The 23,338-nt window shown below is 44.9% G+C and overlaps 1 protein-coding gene across 4 annotated transcripts in view; it reads right to left on the reverse strand.

Moving 5' to 3' along the window:
- Positions 1 to 290: 290 nt before the first annotated feature.
- hspa12a (heat shock protein family A (Hsp70) member 12A) overlaps positions 291 to 23,338 on the reverse strand; it is a 75,560-nt gene continuing 52,512 nt past the window's right edge. For 2 of the 4 annotated variants that reach the window (XM_085476776.1, XM_085476778.1), the window contains exons 7-12: positions 21,495 to 21,666; positions 10,014 to 10,103; positions 8,407 to 8,511; positions 8,071 to 8,329; positions 6,095 to 6,198; positions 291 to 4,413 (exon numbers count right to left, since the gene is read on the reverse strand). In XM_085476776.1, the coding sequence (XP_085332902.1) occupies positions 3,782 to 4,413; positions 6,095 to 6,198; positions 8,071 to 8,329; positions 8,407 to 8,511; positions 10,014 to 10,103; positions 21,495 to 21,666 (1,362 nt within the window). In that variant the 3' untranslated portion in view covers positions 291 to 3,781. The remainder of the gene's footprint in view (positions 4,414 to 6,094; positions 6,199 to 8,070; positions 8,330 to 8,406; positions 8,512 to 10,013; positions 10,104 to 21,494; positions 21,667 to 23,338) is intronic. The other 2 variants (XM_085476779.1, XM_085476777.1) reach the window with 1 other exon arrangement.

A 23,338-nucleotide genomic window follows, 5' to 3' on the forward strand; every position in this document is an offset into this window, starting at 1 on the left:
TGCTTCACAAACATGTAGCCATTGTTCTTCAGATTGTGTCAGCTTGGCTCTAACAGACCTGCTGATAAAACCTTAAAGCGTTGGTCGGTGTGTTAGGAAATACAAAGGTCTAAATCTAAAATTAGATAGCTAATCATACAAGTAACACGCAGGCTGTGGTTGCACATGTTAGCATAGATAAACACACTTTGCGTAACTTTAACATTTTAATTGTTGGTTGCCTTGGCTCTGCTACTAAGACCTATGAAATGACCCCATTTTAACTAAGCTGAAGAAAGTACAGCAAACAATTTGAAATAAACATTTTATTAGTGACAGTGAATATCTGGCATTGGTAAAATACACATAGTACTGCATGAAAAATAATAAACATAAAAATGTCTTTGCTTAAACAATAAAGTTTGCTTAGTTTTTGCGTTCCAGAGTGGCTAAGGTGATCCTTACAACAAGCTCTGTGATTTTAGCTGCGAAATCTTCTGAATTCTTGGATTTTCTAGAGAGTCTTAAGGAGATGCTTAAAGACAACGCAAGCTGACTAGAGTGCTACTCAAATCACATCCAAATAACCTGAAATCATTCACTCATTGACCAAAAATGATGCTTCACACACCAAGAATAAAGTCAGCTAAAGTCAGCTAGTCAGCTAAATCTTGCTAATCTTGTTATAGCTTTAGGTAAAAAGCTGCTACATAACAGTACCCTGTGCATCACATAACACTCAAAGGTGTACAAAACACATAGCAATCATCTAATGTTAAACAAGAAAACCACGGTGCTATTAGAGTCTTACATTTATGCTTTGTGAACACAGAGACGTGTAAAATAAAAGGTTATTAGTTCAGTTATCAGTAATGTTTGTTATGAGCTGCCATCGCTTGAGCTCAAACACCAGAGCTCAAAAAGAGGACACTACCAGAGTAAACCAGTAGTTAAGTGTGGTTTTGTGTATTAGTAATAGCAGCCATTCCTATGTGACACATGCAAAACGTGCATCGCAGAAAGAGTGCTGAAGACAGCAGAGGGCACTGGAGCTTGTGCAGCTTTGTACACTTACACTGAAAGGCGAGACCAGCTTTAATTCACAGTTTAAACAAAGGATCAAAGGAAATCCATAATAATTCAGACATAACTCATAACTGCTGCATATCTGGACCATGGCAGTGAAAAAATGAAATTCAAAAGTGTGATTATATAATTTAAGGGAGTTTGTTGCAGCTGAGACTGAGTGTTTTTCCTCCTAAATCTCCTGCTGACTGTCAGTGTGCTCCACAGGTGCCACTCTAATGATGGCACCTGGGGGTGCTGATGTATACGGAGTATACGTCAAAGTACTTGTACTTTTTCTTAAAGTATGTATTTGTAACTTTCCAAAGCATGAAATTTAAACAATAATGTGGCCCTAATGCAACGACTGTTAAAGGGCAGACTGCCTCCTACATCTGTGCAACACTGAGACTAGAAAGGCCAACAGTTAACGTCTGAATCTTATGGACGTTTCAACAAATTAATCTTAAGTCAAAAACAGGCGAAGCTATGAAATCAGGTTTTGCACGTTCCAATTCGATCGTTTTCTGCTTATTCAAATACGGATCTTCCTCCATTGCAGGGACGAACGGATGTCTTTATGAACCGAGCTGCAGGTGAAAGTAAGCACTGTATGTTCTTGGCGGTGACAGAATTTGAACATCACATTTATTCATGCTAGGCACTATCATGATTGAGACTTTTTTGGAGATCTGGAGATTTTACCTGTATGATTATTGGTGACTGTGCCTCACACTTTAATGAAGAGAATCTGAATGTGTGCGGTCCAACTGGGCCGTGCACATTCAGATCGTGGAACCATGCAACCCTACGGGCTGAAATATTTTTAAGGACAAAGGTATTCAAGCTTTTTTGTGTGATTGCAAAGTGACAGTAAGGTGACGCATCCAGTCTTTGAAGGAACACAACAAAGCCTCTAACTCTCACGTTCTGGCTGGTGAGAAAGAAATGTTGAGGATGTCCATGTGACAGAACATGAGCTTTCTTCTCTCCTTCATGTGCACGTACACAAAAACACAGACATATGCACTCTTGGCTTTGAAATTGCTCGTACAATGCTAAAAATCTGTACAATATTTAAATACTGTATTTACAGAAATAAATACACTGTTGTTTGCCTCAACTGGCCTGCTGCACCTTATACGTGCAATCAAAGAGGTCGAGTGGGCGGGGTCATTCTTTCCACAGCTGATAATCAGAAGCAAAAACTAATAAAGGCCACAGTTAAGCAGATTGATGGTTGTTCTTTCTTTAGGATTGAGCTTGCAGCACATTTCACATTACTGGAATCAGATATAACACTGGATTACATCAAAGGGCCAAGCTGGTGCATTTGCATGATTCAGCCTAATGGTAAAGTGGCTATATACTTTATAAATATACTACTATAAATGTAGTTGCAATAGAATCACCACACCTTCAGCCTTTACACGGGTTCCCTTCGTCTGTGTAGTACTGGGTCTAAAGGCTTGATCATGAAACCAAAGCATGAAGAGGACAGCATGTTTTTCCTGGTAGAAGAAGCTTTCCACTCCAGCGGTGGACAAAGGCTAATAAAAGTTGAAAAAATCAGCAACCTCGGTTGAGTAAAAACCCATATTTCTACAGATGGTACAGTGACTACCATGAGTGCACCAAACCCTACATGAGGCTGTAAACATAAAGTATGTTGCTACAGGCGAAGCACAAATATGATCTCTTATGTATGTAAGTATTAAATGTCTATGCAGGATGTAAAACACGTGTTTCATAGATTGTAATAATGAAATCTATGAATGAATGAGCCTGACAGTGAGAGTCCGCCCATGCTGGAAGCTGAATTCAATCTAAAAATATGAACTACTCTCACATCTCCCATTAATGGAAAAAAGAGCAAAATGACTCAAATTAATATTTTTGCGTGCGTTCTCAACGCATTAAGAATGATATAGTGTATATTTGTAACTTTAGTTTTGGTAAATGTTAGCGAGTCAGCGTGGTTTCACTTGTAGCGGCTACCCAAAGATGTCACAGCGTTAACACTTTGCATCAATCCTCCATAGCTGAACATTTTTACATAGTAATGCTAGTTATTTTTAAGCTAGCAATCTCACAAATGGAAGATGACTGCAAGTCGTCCATTTGGCAGACTGGCCATGTATAAGGAAAACTGTGTGTTTTGCCCTCGAGGGAACCATTCAAAGGGCTGAATATTGCAGAACTACTAACATGACACGAGTTTATATAGAAGAACATTAAGATATTTTTGTGTAGCTCTTCTGAGGATGTTTACTGACCCTTTCATAGTCTCAGAACAGAACAACAACAAACAAAGATGAATTCACTGTATGTGTTCCTCTCTGTGCCAGAGGCAGTAGATCTGCATAACATAGATTAAAGTATGGAGAAGCTTCTGTCAGGAGCTTTTAAGCCTCATCACTGGGTTCAGGGGTTTCCTTGGAGGGAATGACCACTAGAATGCTGCTTATCCACGAAACCTGACAGATGTGGTGAAGTGACGAACCTAAAACATACTAAGCTCTCATTAGTGCCTCTCTTACCTCGATGATACGCGGATTCTAAAGCTGAATGTCTGAGTTTAAGTTAAGTTTGCACACATCATCACTTTAGTGCTTAAATGAAGAGCGACTGAACCTTCCCGGTACACGCCCCTACAGGTGTGTGTTTGTATGTATGTGTAAGCTGTTAGCGTCCGTCTCCACAGCTCCGGACTGGAGCACGACTTCTCTTTTGATACTTAATGGCTTAGGAAATCAATGCTAGCTTTGACAGTGCGTCCGGTAGACACGTCCACTGCCATGGCTCGGATCTCCGTGTCGCCGAACTGCATGAGCGTCTGGATCTCTCGGCGTGCCGCTGTACTTTCTGTTCCGCTCACGTCTAAGCGCAGTGTCCCACACTTCCTGACACCGGGCTCGCTGATGAAGCTCGCATTCTCCTTCTCAGAGCAGTAAACATGGATGACAATAACCTGCTGGGAAGGTTTAGCCGGCGTGTAGCTCCGCTTGACCATCTCGCCAAGCGCCACAGACTGGTCCGCAGCTATGAAGGTGTCGAAGACGTCCGTGCACCAGCGCGTTCCATCTTTAACTAGCAGCTTCTCCGGTGGGTGCTTCCCCTCCACAAAACGATTGAGGACACCAACTCCGTATGTGAGTGGCGAGCGGCGGACTTTAATCACACTGGGGTCCAGGCCAAACAGAACAGCGCCTTTCAGGATGGTTAGGCCAACGTCATGGGGAATGATAATGCGGCTGCGGCCCTGAAGCATGTTCTGGACAGCTTGCTGCAGCAAGGGAGACTCGGCAAAACCTCCCACTAAAAACAGGAACTTGATGTCACTGACTTCTGGCTTCTCGAAGAGCTCAGCTGCAGGAGAAACACAGAAATGCCTTTTATTCATACCCAGTGAGTGCACTGATACACAGCTGTTTATATCTTCCTTTCACTGATAAACAGCTGAATTTGAATTTTATGACCACCACCAGTCTCTGAGCCTGGTTCTGAAGGACGCCTTATTCTCCTCCCACTGTTGCTCATGTGATTGTTGGGCTTTTCTGTGTATTGCACGGGGTTAACCTTTCAATATAAAGCACCTCAAGGCAACTGTTGTGATTTGGCGTTATGTAAATGAATCGAATTGAACCTGTCACCAAAATAACATGGTTTATGAGGCTTGGCCTTGCTGTTCTACAGATCCTCATCATCTGGCCATAGCAGGTTTCCTCTTGTAAAAGTCTTCATGCTTTCCCATTTCTAGAGAATCCTTCCAATCAGATAATCGATGTTATTATCTCTCAGTGTTTTCGCTCATCAGTGCGATTCATACACACGATGATGGCAGGAAGTTGTCACGCAAGGCTGAAAAAACAGGACTTACTCATTTTAAATTGGTTCTAACACGGGAGCAAGAATACAATTACCCGTTTTGGTGTTTAAACTTCATTAAGGTTTGTGGATTTCCTTTGATGTCTTTCTTGAGACAACGTATGGATATTAGGCAGATTGTTTATTAGATTCCTCACTTTGGGGCTTAATGAACAGACAGAGAGCAGGTCTCTCCCACGTTAGCTTCTCTTCTTTGGCGTCCTGTTAAATCCAGAATTGAATTCAAACTCGTTCTCCTCACATACAAGTGCATGTGCCGCAGGTTTCTTCCTGTTTAAAGGAAGTTTTTCCTTCCCACTGATGCCAAATGCTTGCTCATGGAGGATTGTCTCACTGCTGGGTTTCTCTCCACTACTGTAACATATTTACAATTTGAGGCAGCTGTTGATGTGAGTTAGCACTTTATACATTAAACTGAATTAAATTCAGTTGTAGCACTGTCTTTGCAGTGTTTTCAAATGCGTTACAAATGTCACAGAAAAACAGGGGTTTTATTTTATTTATGTTATGCTATAATAAATTGCTATAATCACTATCTGTATTGAAGCAGGCCCATCCATCCTTAAGAAATGTGACCTAATTTCATGTGGTTGAGCAAACTGTGGATTATCTAGGCCAGGCAACGCCAGGCCTCGAGTGCCGGTGTCCTGCAGGTTTTAGATCTCACCCTGGGTCAACACACCTGAATCAAATGATTAGTTCATTACCAGGCCTCTGGAGAACTTCAAGACATGTTGAGGAGATAATTTAGCCATTTGAATCAGCTGTGTTTGATCAAGGACACATCTAAAACCTGCAGGACACTGGCACTCGAGGCCTGGAGTTGCCCACCCCTGATCTAGGCTGTCTGGAGTTAGGGAGTGACCAACCCTGTCAGTTTGAAACTGAGCAACAACAACACATTGAACAGAATGTTACTGATCCCAGTGAAGATTTTTGACACTCATTGTTCAATACTTATACGATCTTTTGTACACGTAAGGGTCATTTTTCCCATTAGTTACTTGAGAGTAGTGGCACAGTGACTAAAGGTTGTCTTAAAAGTTGCATTGCAGTTTTAATGTATTATTATTAGCAATACAAATACTATTATTTACTTTGCAACTTGCTTGACTCTAAGGTGAGCGATATGTGTTTATGCAGGTGTTATAATGTAGCTTACTGAGATGTTGGATGATGTGGTCTATGGTGGGCTTAAAGAGGGAGTTCATAGCATCTGGATTCATCCGCAGCATCCCCTGAGATGACCACTTCACAAAGTCCACACTGGAAAGAGAGGAGAACATCTGTTACATACACTGTATTCATTTCAGTTCACAGGCAGATCATTAGTTAGTTACAATAAATTATCAAATCAAAACATCACTGAACTGTCAAATTTCACAAAATGGCAAAGACTCATATTTATAAATGACAGCACAAAATGTAACTAATGATACAACTGAACTGTTGTTCACTTTATTCTCATCCAGATACAACATGTTTGTTACAAATGGGACTAAAAATGCAAGAGTTTAACTGTTTATTAATGCAAGTCAGAGATAGAAATCAAAAAAAGACTTTTGCTTCAGGTGATGGTCCAGAAAATGAAAGCATCTCTTAGGCTCTTAACATGTTAGCACAGCCTACAGACAGCCACTAGCTACAGCAGTATGAAAAAGTAATTGCCCCCTAAACCTAATAAGTGATTAGGCCACCCTGACAGCAACAACTGCAACCAAGCGTTTCTGCTAACTGGCTGTTACAGTGCTGTGGAGGGTTGTCGAGGTCGCCTTGTCAAGGTCATGTCACAGCATCTCCATCAGATTCAGGTCAGGACTTTGACTAGGCCACTCCAAAGTCTTCATCTTGTTTTCCTTGAAACATTCAGAGGTGGACCCGCTGGTGTGTTGCGGATCATCGTCCTGCTGCAGAACCCAAGTGTGCTTCAGCTTGAGGTCTTGATGGCTGGACAGTCTCCTTGAGGGTGTTTTGGTAGACGGCAGAATTTATGGTTCCATTTACCACAGCAAGTCTTTGGGTCCTGAGGCAGCAGGACGGCCCCAGAGCATCACACTACCACCACCTTATTTTACTGCTGGCAACATGTTGCTTTTCCCAAAAGTCTTGGGACTCATCAAGATGATTCAAGATCAAGAAACTGAGAGGGGTCTTTATGTTCCTGTTGCTCGGCAGTGGTTTGGAACTCATTTTTTGCCCAGTGTCTTTCTTATGGTGGAGTCATGAACTCTGACCTTAACTGAGGCAAGTAAGCCCTGTGGTTCTTTGGATGTTGTTTTGGGGTTCAGTGACCTCTTGCAAGAGTTGTTGTTGTGCTCTTGGGGTCATTTTGGTTGGCCAGCCACTCCAGGGAAAGTTCACCACTGTTCCGTGTTTTCGTCATTTGTGGATAATATCTGTCATTTTTGGTTCGCTGGAGTTCTACAGCTTTAGAATGGCTTTATAACATTTTGCAGACAGAGATTTCAGTTACTTTGTTTCTCATTTGTCCCTGAGTTTCCTTGGATTGCGTCATGGTGTCTGGCTTTTGAGGATCTTTTGGTCTACTCCACTTTGTCAGGCAGGTCCTATTTAAGTGGTTTATTGAGAACAGGTGTGGCAGAAATCAGGCCTGGCGGTTGCTAGAGTAATTCAACTGAATAAAGGGGACAAACACTTTTCACACTTTTAAAATTTCATCTTAGTCAAGATGTTGACAAGCTAAAAAAAACTAATATGTGCCTAATCTGTCTTGATGGATGCTCAATCATCCAGGTCAGTAAATCCCAAAAGGCAGCTCATCTGGACTTAGCGTTTAGAATGGTACTGAGGAACTGGCCTCCCAGCCCATTGTTCATCAGTGGGCTAGGAGATGTCCCCTGATGTCCTGTTCATAAGGTTGGAAACCTGCAGTCAGCTGAGACTGAAGAAGCCCCCTGATGATAATGAAACGTTTCTGAAAACGTCCAGATGAACAGAATCAACCTTTTGGATCATGTACAGAATCAAATGTGATCAAGAAATATTGCAACATGAAATCACAGAGTCAATATAATTCAGATTAAATCTGTATCAAAAGCAAACGAGCGCATCTTTTTGGTGTCAGGATTATAGAGACGCTCATGTCAGTCCAGGATTGGGTTTTCTGTTTACACTCACTTGCTTTTGCGCAGAGCATGTTCCACACTGTGGCCCCTGAACTTCTTGTAGTAGTCAATGAAGGAGAAGGGCAGGTTAATATTGAGAGGATTGGTTCTGTCAGGGGCTGCAGCTCTCTTTCGAGACTCAAATGCAATCATCAGATCCACCCACGCAGCTGGCCTCTTTATCTTAAATTGGTCAATGAAATCTTGGCCAAAGATCTTACACAGCAGCTTCTCAAATTCATAGTCAATCCCAATGGACCCATAGGGGCCACCTGAGAAAACAGACAGCTGTGAGTCACATGAACACGGTCTGATGCTTTAGCAAAGTGTTACGCTACACGTGCTGTACCCGAAGCCTTGTAGAGCTCTTTCAGATGTCCTTCTGGAAGACGGATCTGATGGACAGTCAGGTCAACTGTTCCTCCACCACAGTCCACCACCACATATCGGTCACCTGTGCAGAGAAGTGAGCAGGTGAGAAGCGTGGCATGAGACAAAGTGCATGCACTGTGTTGTTTACAGGAACATGACTTTGTCTGGCACTCCTGCTTCTGGAGTGAGGCCACAGAGAGCACTGCTGACCTGATCCTTGTAAACTCAGTTCTAAGGCAGTGTAGAAGGAAGCAAACCACTCAGGACAGGTGGAGCTAACAGGTTTAATAGCCTCTATTAACCCTGTAAGACCCATCACAAAATAGCCAGAAAATTCAGATTTTTTAGAACTGAGATGTTTATGAACCCTTATAACAAAATCCACAAAATGTGTTTATTGCTTTATCATGTTGTGTTTGATAGATTTTTATTATGTGTATGTTTTGTATTGCATTTGATACATTGAGTGTTTTTGACAACTGTTTGATAACAACGATGTTAATTTTAGACAAAAAAAGAGTTTTGTCCATAACATTTTGAAATGATGGCAAATCTTGATCATGTTGATGCAGGTCTCAGAAACTCATGTATCAAATATGATACAAAAAGTTAATATGTATCCATGTTGAAAGCAATAATTATAGTCTTTGTATTAAAGTCAGTCTTCAATTTTTAGTTAGAACTTTTAAAGATGAAGGGTGTGTAACAGCACAGCCACTCGGCTGTGACATGGGAACAGCACAGAAACCACAGCTCCCGTGGTTATTAAAGCTCGCTAGCAGGACGGCGTTTAGCAGACTGATACTGTCAGCTGCAGGTAAGCATTTGTCCAGTGTTCAAGAGCAGAGATGCTAATGAGCTATCAAGCCTGTAAAGCAGGGTTTCCAGTGGTTTGTGCTGTGATTGGTTGTTTGCTAACCAGTCAAATGGTTTATGTGTTAATTTAGCAGAGCTGCACATGTGCCGCTGATGGGTATCCCGAATAAGCCTTAAAACCTCTTCAGCTGGGCTCTTTTCCCACCTAAAAGGAAAGGTTTGTAAAATAAATGAGCTCAGTTTAAAGTGGCTCTAAAACCACATGTGTGTGTTGAAGGAACAGAAACTAATTTTATAGGGAGGCTGTAATATCCTGTCAGGTGACTGTTTATTCTGATATGACCAACAACATAACAACCAACCACAGCAATGCGTCCCTCTGGCTGATCCAGCCTTTCCCAGTTAGTGCAATCAAATGAACTTATTTAGCAAACTGCATCAGTGTTATTTGGCTCCATGCTGGACACACATCCCCGCTGTGGTTGTGTCAGAAGGGTAAGAAACTGCCAAATCAAATGTGTGGCCCTACCTTCTGCCAAGCCAGCAGCTGAACGATGCTTAAACTATGTCGGTGTTTCTGAACACTTGAGTTTTTTTATTTCTTTATACGTTTGGTGCCAATTCTCTAAATATTAGGTTTATGATGCTGGTTTCTTAATCGGCATCATAATCTCTTAATCTATGACAGGATGACAGTACATGAAAGAGCCAAAGGAGGCAGCCTAAAGTAAAAGAGAACAGATGAGTAAAAGAAGAGAGAGACTCTACCTTCTTCCAGCTCCGACCAAAGCTCCCCTATGACATTTTCCACCAAAAACGTGCGACTCTGCCGGTTGCGCCGTACATGCTCCTTAGCTGCTTGTTAACAGAAAGAGAGTGTTCTGGTGAGTCTGACCAAGGCAGGAAGCGTTGCTATGAGAAGTTGTGGGGCTCATATACAGTGGAGTGTGAGACAAGCAGCAGCCTAAGATGAATCCATACTATGAGCAGGATCTCTATAGAGATCTTTTCAGGAACAGTTTCATTAAAATGCTTATTAAATGGGTCATTTGGTTGGCATACATACATACAGTCACTACAGAACATGATATACAACGTCATGCACAGAATCTAAGTGGAAAATGGATCTATTCAGTCTTATTTATATAGATGCGAATCACAACAGTCACCTCAGGACACTTTAGCTTGTAAGTTAACGACCCTACAAGAATACAGAGAAAACCCAAACAATTGGACAACGCTCCACGAGCAAGCAGTTTGGCGACAGTGGGAAGGCAAAACTCCCTTTTCGTCTGCAGATTAACTCTGTTTATGTATTTTCCATTATCACCACAGACGGTCTGCAGCGTGTTGGTGATGTCACCAACCCTGAACTACAGGTGCTGCATACCAGTGATTGTTGCATAATGGGGAGGTTAGGTCTTATCAACCAATCAGCATTTGCAGTCGCAAACTTGATCCACTGCCAGCGACATGCAGTTGGGATCTGAAGTCCCACAGATGTGTCCATCCACATGTTTGGTTTGGAATGAGCCGGAAAGACGATAAAAGAATAAAGCATGAAAATGCAGATTTTTAACTCTCGCTTACACTCCAGCTTTTTGTATGTTATAACCAATAGCAGCACAAGTAAGAGTGGCAAACCAGCAGTAACACATACTTTGTGCACTGCCTCCAAATGACAACAGAAGACGGGCCCTGGAGCAGGGCGGCCACCCGAGCGCTCTCTCTGCTCGACCACACATTTAGCTTTAGCAAACCGACTGCAGGGTCCTTTACAGGGGCCCTCTTCTGTGTTGTGTCATCTACTTAGCTTAGACCATTCAGCTTCCCTGATGTATAATTCATGGCGATCATCCAGGCACGTCACCGTGCATACTATATCACTCTGTGCCGGGTCCCGATCCGTCATGTGTGGACCAGTTTTGATGCACCGTGTTATGGGGTTCAAACAGTGTTTAGAGAAAACGTCACAGCTGTTCCGACAGTCCCACTAAAGACTTTTCTGTGGGCGAAAATCCTCTTTTTCTCTGTTTACCTGAACTTTGTTTGCTGTTTTAGCTGTTTTTGTTGTTTCATGGTTGTTTCATGGTTTTGTGGGGTTTTAGCTGAGATTCTGATGTTTCCATGGATACCACACATCTATGTTTAAATATCTGTACATCCTGTTAAACCAGCTGTTCTCCCTTTTACCCCCGGTAAGGGGAATGGAGGTTCAACAAGTTAATTGTTTATTGCTTAATTACTTTGTTAAGCTGAGGTTTAAGGCCTGGACAATTGTCAAACCTTTTGTTCTCCATTATGGAAAATTGCTGAAAATAAAAATGGTTATGACTTTAGCTCCTGATTCGATCAAGTCTCCACGTCACTGAAATGCAGACAGGTTCCGCTCACTTTATGTTTTCGCTCGTTGCCTTTTTCCCGACCCACTTGGGTTTAAATGCCTCAGTGTCTCTGTGTACCTGGCCTGTACCACTACACCTGCTGTTTTGGAATATCTGCCCCACTTCCTTCTTTCACACAATGGTATGATTCCAGTCTGCCTTTGCATGTGATTAGCTGCATGATGTGTCCGTCAAAGTCTCACCCTAACCTGCATGGATTCTCAGCAGGGCTGAAGATTCGGCTCACACATAATAATTACATCGTGTGAAACCCATGACCTAGAGCAATATTTAAGTGCGTTCCCAGCTCTGACAAATGTTTTTAACTGACTTTAGCAAGGACTGCCTAAAGTTAGCACATGAGTAGGTGTAAAGGCCAGCCAGCAGACCTGACATCCATCACACTTTCCTGTTTTAAAAGGTGGCGTGGCCTGGAAGAAAGAGATGTGCAGCTGAAAAGCTGCTATAAAGAAAGACCATGTAAATAAAATCACTCATCCTGCAGCACTGTGTGGATGGGTCCTTTTTGTGTTACAAATGGGAAGAAACAGGACCAGGCTTGGGAATGAGGCTCATTTGACACAACCAGCTGGGGAAGAGGGGCGAGGTCAAAAAGACAAACGCTGAAACAGAGCCAGAGATCACAGTAATATAAATGTATGCTATGTCTTCTAATGATGCTGCCTAAGGGAAGCATGTATAATGTAAACAGAATTGGTCCTAGCACTGAACCCTGTGGAACTCCATAATTAACCTCAGTGTGTGAAGAGGACTCTCCATTTACATGAACAAACTGGAGTCTATTAGATAGATATGATACAAACCACTGCAGCGCAGTACCTGCAGCATGCAGCTACTTCTCTAATAAAATGTTATTGTGAGTAGTAACAAACACTGAGGTTTAACAGGAAGCTTAGAGATCGTTCTGTGATTAGCTGAGACAGCTAATGATGCTTTTTAAGTAAAGGTTTAATTCCTGCACCCTCCTGTGGTACTTAACCTGTTAACAGAGAGACTCAGTGCTATCTGAGTTCATCGTTCTAAAAACATTTAGTGTAAACTTTCATTTTTACCAGAGCAGGTCCCTTTGACGATGAAAATGTTCAGTCCAACTATAAAGAATTTTAATTACACATGATGCAGAGAGGGATGGACAATCAGTAGTTATGTACAAGAATCTCAGGCTAAATGATACCTGAAAGATCAATCCAAACCAATCAATATAGAAATAACATAAACATTACAAAACATTACAGATGTGTGATTTGGACTAAACCATGTGAGGAAGAATATGCTTCAGTGGGAATGCACATCCAAAGGAAACTGCAGTCGTGTTCCAATAGTCTTTAATATTCTGACAGCTTATTTATTATGGACTCATGTGTGTACTATGAGATGAGATGCATGCACCTGACTGTTCACAGGGATCCTCCAACAGAGTGTTGGACTAACGGACTCTCCTATCTCCAAGGAAAGCTCAGAAAATGACAGAACTGACACCCAAGTCTTTAAATCATCTTTAAACCATTGTTTCTAATAATACTACTCTGAGACGTATTCACCGAGGAGTGACCGTCACCACTTACAGGACAGTTTGTTAGGTAGATTTCTAATCAGCCATTCTCATGGCAGCATCTCACTGCATTTAGGCATGTCAACAGGGTTAATATTATTAGTTATTTTTGTTGTTTGTACTGGGGGACCATTTCCAAGGCATCCAGTTACAGCTAGAAATATGTTCTCCAAATGCAGTGACACTCGTTTCCTGATGTATTCATTGTCACCTGAATTGTACAGTCTGTTGCAAAAACGCACATTTCAAAGGTCCGTTTTCAATTGCTCTGAATCTTTGAAGCCCTGAGTGCTTCCTGCTTGAATATGACAAAACCAATGAATGGTTTCTCTACGATTACAAACTGTCATGGTCCTGGGTCATTTGACTCAGCATTTTGTGTTTATTATTATTATGATCTTGTGTTCTAGTTCGTTCTGATCATGTTTTTGTGTTTTGATGCATGTCCCTCTGCTCTCTGTCTGTACCGTGTCTCTGAGTCCAGTCTGTGCATTTCCTGTTTTACTTTGAAGGTCTGTGTCTTATGTCAGTGTGTTCAGTTTTGTGCTCTCCCTGTCTCATCTGTGTAATTAGTGTCAGCCGTGCCTCCCAGCTGTTTCCTCTTAGTCCTGTTCACCTCTTGTATTTAGTGTCTGCGTCGTCCCTCATTCGACTCCGTGTTCTGTTTGCCTGCCTGTTAGTTTATTTGCTTTGTTTAGTTAGTTTTCTGTTCAGTATGCAATCTCCCAATAAAGCCGGGTGTTTTCACATTCGCCTCCGTGAGTCCTGCTCTTGGGTTCACCATTCCCTCCTGCCTTCACACAGCTATGGCACAAACTCTGTGATTTTTCTATTCATTTCTGTGTTTTATAGCATGCCTGCCTGTAGCCGAGGTCTGAGCTGCAGGCGGTGCCAGCACTCACACTCTTCTATTCTGAACTCATGCTTGTGTTGCACAGGCAGTGTACTGTTTAGCATTAACCCTACAAACTGAATGGAACATATGTTACTCTAAAGCTTTGATGATGCCTTTTAGGAAGTGAGGTGTTAGAGCGATATGATGATGCGTGCTCGATCATCCAGGTGAGGAAATCCCAGAACGCTGATTTTATTCATCTGGACGTCGTCAGTGTCAGAAACATTTCATCACACATCCAAGACTGAGCCTGAGACTCAGCTGGATTCAAGTTTCCCCCCATTATACACAATAAACTAGCACTATTTACTTAATAATGAACAATGGCTTCAATTTCATAATGATTGGTAGGTAAACTGTCAACATTGAAACTGCCATCTTCAGACGAACAGAATCGGTTTTCTGGCACTGTGATACATGCAGTATACATGCAGTATACAAGCAGTATACATGCAGTATACATGCAGTATATATGCAGTATATTTGGTCTTGTGCACGTGTATAAAAGTGTGCTGCAAAGGTGCACAACTAGAGCAAACTCATTCGTATCCATCCATCCATCCATCTTCATCCGCTTTATCCGGGGCCGGGTCGCGGGGGCAGCAGCCTAAGCAAAGAGGCCCAGACCTCCCTCTCCCCAGCCACCTCCTCCAGCTTATCCGGGGGAACACCAAGGCGTTCCCAGGCCAGCCGAGAGATATAATCTCTCCAGCGTGTCCTGGGTCTGCCCCGGGGCCTCCTCCCGGTGGGACATGCCTGGAACACCTCACCCAGGAGGCGCCCAGGGGGCATCCTTATCAGATGCCCGAACCACCTCAGCTGGCTCCTTTCGATGTGGAGCAGCAGCTGCTCTACTCTGAGCCCCTCCCGGATGGCCGAACTTCTCACCCTATCTCTAAGGGAGAGGCCAGCCACCCTTCGGAGGAAGCTCATTTCTGCCGCTTGTATCCGCGATCTCATTCTTTCAGTCACTACCCACAGCTCGTTGCCATAGGTGAGGGTAGGGACGTAGATCGACCGGTAAATTGAGAGCTTCGCTTTTACACTCAGCTCCCTCTTCACCACGACGGACCGGTGCAGCGTCCGCATTACTGCAGCTGCAGCCCCAATCCGTCTGTCGATCTCCGGCTCCCTTCTCCCATCACTCGAGAACAAGACCCCGAGATACTTGAACTCCTCCACTTGGGGCAGGAACTCATCCCCGACCCGGAGTGGGCACTCCACCCTTTTCCGGCTGAGAACCATGGCCTCAGATTTGGAGGTGCTGATCCTCATTCCCGCTGCTTCACACTCGGCTGCGAACCGTTCCAGTGCGAGCTGGAGGCCCTCACCCGATGAAGCCAACAGAACCACATCATCTGCAAAAATCAGAGATGAGATTCTGAGGCCACCAAAGCGAAAGCCCTCCGCCACTTGGCTGCGCCTAGAAATCCTGTCCATAAAAATTATGAACAGAACCGGAGACAAAGGGCAGCCCTGGCGGAGCCCATCACCCACCAGGAACGAGTTCGACTTATTGCCGGCAATGCGAACCAAGCTCTTGCAACGGTTGTATAGGGATCGAATGGCCCGTAGCAATGGGCCAGACACCCCATACTCCCGCAACACCTCCCACAGGACACCCCGAGGGACACGGTCGAATGCCTTCTCCAAGTCCACAAAACACATGTAGACTGGTTGGGCAAACTCCCATGCACCCTCAAGTATCCTGGAGAGGATAAAGAGCTGGTCCAGTGTTCCGCGACCAGGACGAAAACCGCATTGTTCCTCCTGTATCCGAGGTTCGACTAACAGACGAACTCTCCTTTCCAGCACCCTGGCATAGACTTTCCCAGGGAGGCTGAGGAGTGTGATCCCCCTATAGTTGGAACACACCCTCCGGTCCCCCTTCTTAAAGATGGGGACCACCACCCCGGTCTGCCAGTCCACAGGTACTGCCCCTGATCTCCACGCAACATTGCAGAGGCGTGTCAACCAGGACAGCCCTACAACGTCCAGAGCCTTCAGGAACTCGGGGCGGACCTCATCAACACCAGGGGCTCTGCCACCAAGGAGTTGTTTAACTGCCTCAGTGACCTCGCCCCCGGAAATTGGCGGGTCATTCCCCTCATCCCCAGACTCTGCTTCCTCCTCGGAAGACGTGTCAGTGGGATTAAGGAGGTCCTCGAAGTATTCCTTCCACCGCCTGACAATTTTCTCAGTCGACGTCAGCAGCGCTCCGCCAGCACTATACACAGTGCAGGTAGAGCACCGCTTTCCCCTCCTGAGACGTCTGACGGTTTGCCAGAATCTCTTCGAGGCAGTCCGAAAGTCTTTTTCCATGGCCTCTCCGAACTCCTCCCACACCCGAGTTTTTGCTTCAGCCACTGCCCGAGCCGCATTCCGCTTGGCCTGTCGATACCTGTCGGCTGCCTCCGGAGTCCCACAGGCTAACCAAGCCCGATAGGACTCCTTCTTCAGCCTGGTGGCTCCCTTCACCTCTGGTGTCCACCATTTGGTTCGGGGATTACCACCACGGCAGGCACCAACCACCTTGCGGCCGCAGCTCAATGCAGCAGCTTCGGCAATGGAGACGCTGAACATGGTCCATTCGGACTCAATCTCCCCAGTCTCCCTCGGAATGCTGTTGAAGCTCTGCCAGAGGTGTGCGTTGAAGATCTCGCGGACTGGGGCCTCTGCTAGACGTTCCCAGCACACCCTCACTACGCGTTTAGGTGCACCAGGTCTGTCCAGCGTCCTCCCCCGCCACCTGATCCAACTCACCACCAGGTGGTGATCAGTTGACAGCTCAGCCCCTCTCTTTACCCGAGTGTACAGAACATATGGTCGCAGGTCTGCTGATACAATTACAAAATCGATCATCGACCTACGGCCTAGAGCGTCCTGGTGCCACGTGCACTTATGGACACTCTTATGTTCGAACAGGGTGTTCGTTATGGCCAAACTGTGATTAGCACAGAAGTCCAATAACAAAGCACCGCTCGGGTTCAGATCAGGGAGGCCGTTCCTCCCAATCACGTCCCTCCAGGTCTCACTGTCGTTACCCACGTGAGCATTGAAATCTCCCAGCAGGACAACAGAGTCTCCAGGTGGAGCACCCTCCAGCACCCCCCCCCCCCCCCAGGGACTCTAAGAAGGCTGGGTACTCTGAACTGCCACTCGGCGCATAAGCGCAGATGACAGTCAGGACCCGTTCCCCGACCCTAAGGCGCAGGGAACAAACCCTCTCGTCCACCGGGAAAAACCCCAACGTACTCCAGACTGAGACAGAGTCCAGCCCCTCTCCAGGAGACTGGTTCCAGAGCCCAAGCCATGCGTAGAGGTGAGCCCGACTATATCTAGCCGGTACCTCTCAACCTCACGCACTAACTCAGGCTCCTTCCCCACCAGAGAGGTGACATTCCATGTCCCTATTGCCAGTCTTGGCAGCCGGGGGTCAGTCCGCCAGGGCCTCCGCTCCTGGCCGCCACCCGGCACACAATGCACCCGACCCCTATGGCGCCTCCTGCGGGTGGTGGGCCTGCGGGAGGATGGGCCCATGTCTCCTCTTCGGGCTGTGCCCGGCCGGGCCCCATGGACTAAGGCCCGGCCACCAGACGCTCGCCCTCGGGCACCCTCCCCGGGCCTGGCTCCAGGGCGGGGCCCCGGTAACCCTATCCCGGGCAGGGTAAACTGTTCCCTCGGTGTCCTTTTCACAAGGGTCTTATGAATCGCTCTTTGTCTGCTCCCTCACCCAGGGCCAGTTTGCCATGGGAGACCCTACCAGGGGGCAAAAGCCCCCAGACAACATAGCCCCTGGGATCCCTGGGACACACAAACCCCTCTACCACGATAAGGTAGCGATTCAAGGAGGTTCTTTTGTGTATCCATGGATACACAAAAGAACCAACAATGCAAATGGAAACAAGCAAGGCCAAAATGAGTCTTTGAATGTGGAGTTTGTCTTTATGCAGACTAACAATAGGACTGATAAACCTTGTAAGTCTTCTGTTTTGGTTGTGGTGATGAACACATGCTTTGCACCAAATACAACTTAAATATGTGAGAAAGAACGCACAGAGAGCTCATTGCTGTTTAACATTTTCACTTTGCATCATTGGCACACTGCTTGATAGACTAGAAATGATTCTGTCCTGCTTTTAATGTGGAAGCATAGAAAACATGCCACATGTTTAACTCGTTCCAGGCCTAATAAAACCATAATTAAAGTCCTTTTGCTCAGATGGGAGGTTGAAATTTCATGTAATTTCACCCCTAATTACTATTGCACAGATTTCGATTGCAAATGACATTCCTATGTTTTGGGTTAGTGGGGGCAACATGAGCAAGCATTTGGTGGTCTGGCCTTAGCCCGCGGAGCCAGCCATGCTCAGCCCGAACGAGCCACATGGTTGTACCCCTTCACACAGGAGGGGCTGCAGGGGACCAGTGCGCTGTGGACCAGGCAGCAGCTGAGGGTGGACGTATTGGTGATCCAACCCCCAGTTGCTGAAACTGGTTTTAGATATATGTGACGTCCACTTTTTGGTGGGAGAGCGCCCAAACTGGTGTTTGAGGGCGAGAGACACTGGTCCCACCTGATGACTCGACTGTCTTACTGGTGTTGAGGTTTACATTTATAATCTTAAATGCTTATATGCTGATTATATTGCTTTATATAAGAAAGGCCTAACTCTGAGTATACTCTGTGCCAAAAGTGCTGACAGGAAACTGCATGCGTTTGCAGAAGCGTGGTAACTGCAGTAGAAAGTGAAACCAACTAGGCTGTTTGATCGAAACGTAAAGTGTGGTGTGACGTAGAGAGCAAGTGCATAAATACCTAGGCTTCTGTTTGTGCTTCAGACCTGGGGTTGTGTGTTTTGTGTTCAGGACCACTTCTGAACTGTGTCTTTTTGGCCGTAAAGAATACAAAAGAACCGAATTTAATACTGGGAAACTTTAACACTAATGTGGAGGGGATGTGACTGCAGGGACTGACATGCTCAGCTGTGAAGCAGAGTGTTTTCTATCCAACATCCAAGATTCACCCTGACTTTCCCAACTTTCTGTTGCAGTTTGCATGGCTGACACGCATCTGCAACACTGCAAGGACACTGCCTCTGGATTGGCTGACCCTCTTCAAGAGGGTGTACCAGAGAGTGTGCTGCAACTTTTGGGCCTCAAGCTTCTCAGCCCCCTGGGAGGATGTATGCCAGAGAGTTGGAGAGGATCTATTAGTCAAACCTCAGATTCGAAAAGGAAAGGAGCCATTTCAGGCATCTAACCAGGATGCTTCCTGAGCACATCCTAGGTGAGATTTGCTGGGCATGTCCCACCAGGATGAGACCGGGGAGCAAACCCAGGTCAGACTGGAGCAATTACATCTCCTGGCTGGCTTTTGAACATCTTGGTGTCCCCCAGAGGAGCTAGGAAAGATGGTGGAGAGAGGGAGGTCTGGGCTCTGTTTAGACTGTTGCCCCCGTGACCTAGATACAGTGGGGCAAAAAAGTATTTAGTCAGCCACCGATTGTGCAAGTTCCCCCACCTAAAATGATGACAGAGGTCAGTAATTTGCACCAGAGGTACACTTCAACTGTGAGAGACAGAATGTGAAAAAAAATCCATGAATCCACATGGTAGGATTTGTAAAGAATTTATTGGTAAATCAGGGTGGAAAATAAGTATTTGGTCAATAACAAAAATACAACTCAATACTTTGTAACATAACCTTTGTTGGCAATAACAGAGGTCAAACGTTTACTATAGGTCTTTACCAGGTTTGCACACACAGTAGCTGCTATTTTGGCCCATTCCTCCATGCAGATCTTCTCGAGAGCAGTGATGTTTTGGGGCTGTCGCCGAGCAACACGGACTTTCAACTCCCGCCACAGATTTTCTATGGGGTTGAGGTCTGGAGACTGGCTAGGCCACTCCAGGACTTTCAAATGCTTCTTACGGAGCCACTCCTTTGTTGCCCGGGCGGTGTGTTTTGGATCATTGTCATGTTGGAAGACCCAGCCTCGTTTCATCTTCAAAGTTCTCACTGATGGAAGGAGGTTTTGGCTCAAAATCTCACGATACATGGCCCCATTCATTCTGTCCTTAACACGGATCAGTCGTCCTGTCCCCTTGGCAGAAAAACAGCCCCATAGCATGATGTTTCCACCACGATGCTTCACAGTAGGTATGGTGTTCTTGGGATGCAACTCAGTATTCTTCGTCCTCCAAACACGACGAGTTGAGTTTATACCAAAACTTCTACTTTGGTTTCATCTGACCACATGACATTCTCCCAATCCTCTGCTGTATCATCCATGTGCTCTCTGGCAAACTTCAGACGGGCCTGGACATGCACTGGCTTCAGCAGCAGAACACGTCTGGCACTGCGGGATTTGATTCCCTGCCGTTGTAGTGTGTTACTGATGGTGACCTTTGTTACTTTGGTCCCAGCTCTCTGCAGGTCATTCACCAGGTCCCCCCGTGTGGTTCTGGGATCTTTGCTCACCGTTCTCATGATCATTTTGACCCCACGGGATGAGATCTTGTGTGGAGCCCCAGATCGAGGGAGATTATCAGTGGTCTTGTATGTCTTCCATTTTCCGATGATTGCTCCCACAGTTGATTTTTTCACACCAAGCTGCTTGCCTATTGTAGATTCACTCTTCCCAGTCTGGTGCAGGTCTACAATACTTTTCCTGGTGTCCTTCGAAAGCTCTTTGGTCTTGGCCATGGCGGAGTTTGGAGTCTGACTGTTTGAGGCTGTGGACAGGTGTCTTTTATACAGATGATGAGTTCAAACAGGTGCCATTCATACAGGTAACGAGTGGGGGACAGAAAAGCTTCTTACAGAAGACGTTACAGGTCTGTGAGAGCCAGAGATTTTCCTTGTTTGAGCTGACCAAATACTTATTTTCCACCCTGATTTACCAATAAATTCTTTACAAATCCTACCTTGTGAATTCATGGATTTTTTTTCACATTCTGTCTCTCACAGTTGAAGTGTACCTCTGGTGCAAATTACTGACCTCTGTCATCATTTTAAGTGGGGGAACTTGCACAATCGGTGGCTGACTAAATACTTTTTTGCCCCACTGTACGTGACAGAAAATGTACGGATTGATGGATAATAAATCTGAAGAAGCTGATTAGTACAACACAATTCTCAGAGAAGAAGCAAACATAAAGGGAAATGTGAAGACTCAAAAGAAACGAGTTGGTGTACGTTTGAATCGTTTTTGAAAAGTTGTGTAATAATTACCTGGTGATGCTATAAAGAAAACAACATAAGGGAAAATGTTATGATGCCAGTAACAATGTTGCCATCGGAAATCAAACACTGAACATGACTGTGTGCATGTATGAATGAAAACATGCTCGTGGCTTCAGAATAATCTCTTATATCTGTTAGTGAGACATACCTTGGCTCATCCCACTGCCCACATTGTCAGAGGGGCTGAAGCCATTCTGTGTGGTCTGGGTGCCCAGGTCCACCATCTGGTGGAGGCGGAGCTTGCGGCAATAGATCGATGCTGCTTCAGGTTCTAAGGCGATGATCAGCTGCTCAGGGTTTTCCCGGGATACCAGACCAGACTAGACAAGAGCATGCACAACACAATACGCTTCAGCTTTAAAGGACAAGAAAAGGTTTCTTTTGTCTTTTCAGCTTCTTCTACTGTGTCCACATGTAGTATACACTGAGGTACCCCGTGTTTGCTGAATTATTAGTCACAACTGTACCTCACCTTTGACCCTGTGACAGGTGGGATAGGTTACAGCCCCCTGAGAAAATGGGGTTTTCTCTTTTAATCTACAAGATCATCCGGTCTCTTATGCTTTGTCACAATTAAAATATTTACAATTAAAACCTTCCTCTTTTTAGTCTGACACTTCACAATTTAGCGTATATAGAAGTTTTTCTTCTGGTTATTCGTACATGACTACATCACTCATGAAGAGAGCTGCAACAATTAAAAATCCACTATTTGTTTTCACTGATGCCTAATAAACCCTTTATGGACTGGTCACTAGACAAGCATATGGATTTTTAAATAGAAAAACACACCATCAAGAATAAAAGTTTAAAAAACAAAAGCCAGAACACAAAGCTGGAACAAACACTCTGTGGAAACGTAACACTCTCTGCTTTGCCTTTCATTAGCTTTAGCAGTAAGACCTGTAACAGCGTTAAAGGTTTAGCATAAACACCTCTCTGACAGACTCAACACCAACTTACAACAATATATTGACCAGAAAAAGAAAATACAGCCACCCACCCCCACTAGGTGATGTAACTGATCAGTGGGGACCAGAGAGAAACAAAGTCATTGGTTTTTTGAAAAAGCAAAAGTTTCCTCCTGATTAATTTGATCATGCAGTAAAATTCTATATAGATGGACACATAAGCAGTTTTTTGGTTTCCAGTTCATCAGAACAGTTTTCTTGGCAATGTATAAGGAAGTAAGGAGTATAAATGATGTATTTGCTTCCATGTCTAGCAAAGACATCATTCTAAATTGAATTCTCTTTCTAGAGAGAATTCAATTTAGCTGGTGAGCCTCAGCTGGTGAGGCTGGGATACCATACCTAAACCATGTGTCTTCACATATTCACTGCCAGAGCATTTGGACAGGCGTGCAGGACCATATAACACGGACACAGCTTGCAGCACAGTTGCTGCAGGCTGCTCACCCACACTTCAGAGAGGGCTGATGTGGTCTGGGTCTGGGACTTGCTGACTCCTTACTGCGCCCTAGTTTGTGGTCTGGGATGGCTCAGTCTCTTCTACGTGGGAGGTGGATCTGCTTGGTGTTGGGTGGTTTTTGGGCACCTGCAGCCCCGTTCATGCTGGGATGGCTGGCCTATGGCAGGGTGGGCTGCCCCTTGCCTCTGGTCTTCTAGGGCTCTTGATCTTTAGCCATGGTGCTTCATCTGGGCCTCCCTCTTCTTAGTCCTGGGGTGGACACGAAGTTGTCATTGTGATGTGTAGCCTCGGATCAGTACTCTATGGTCTCCTGGGTCCTGCGGCTCCTGGTTGTGTTATTGCAGCTTCTCACTCTCACTATAAGGATGTCAAAGACATCTACACAAACACTCACACATGTTTGTTGCACATTCTTTCCAGGTCTGTTTGCTGTTGTATATATGCAGCCGTTGGCGACTCATTTCACTTTATTATTAGTGCACCTATCTTGGAGTGGAGCTAAAAAAGCAAATTCATGTATTTATAGATTATTTAATTGATCATCATCACTACCAGAGTACT

Source organism: Copadichromis virginalis, linkage group LG13 (assembly GCF_057382275.1).
Source record: "Copadichromis virginalis isolate Kocher_CV1m ecotype Utaka linkage group LG13, C_Virginalis_male_GT1.1, whole genome shotgun sequence".
NCBI classification, from domain to species: domain Eukaryota; kingdom Metazoa; phylum Chordata; class Actinopteri; order Cichliformes; family Cichlidae; genus Copadichromis; species Copadichromis virginalis.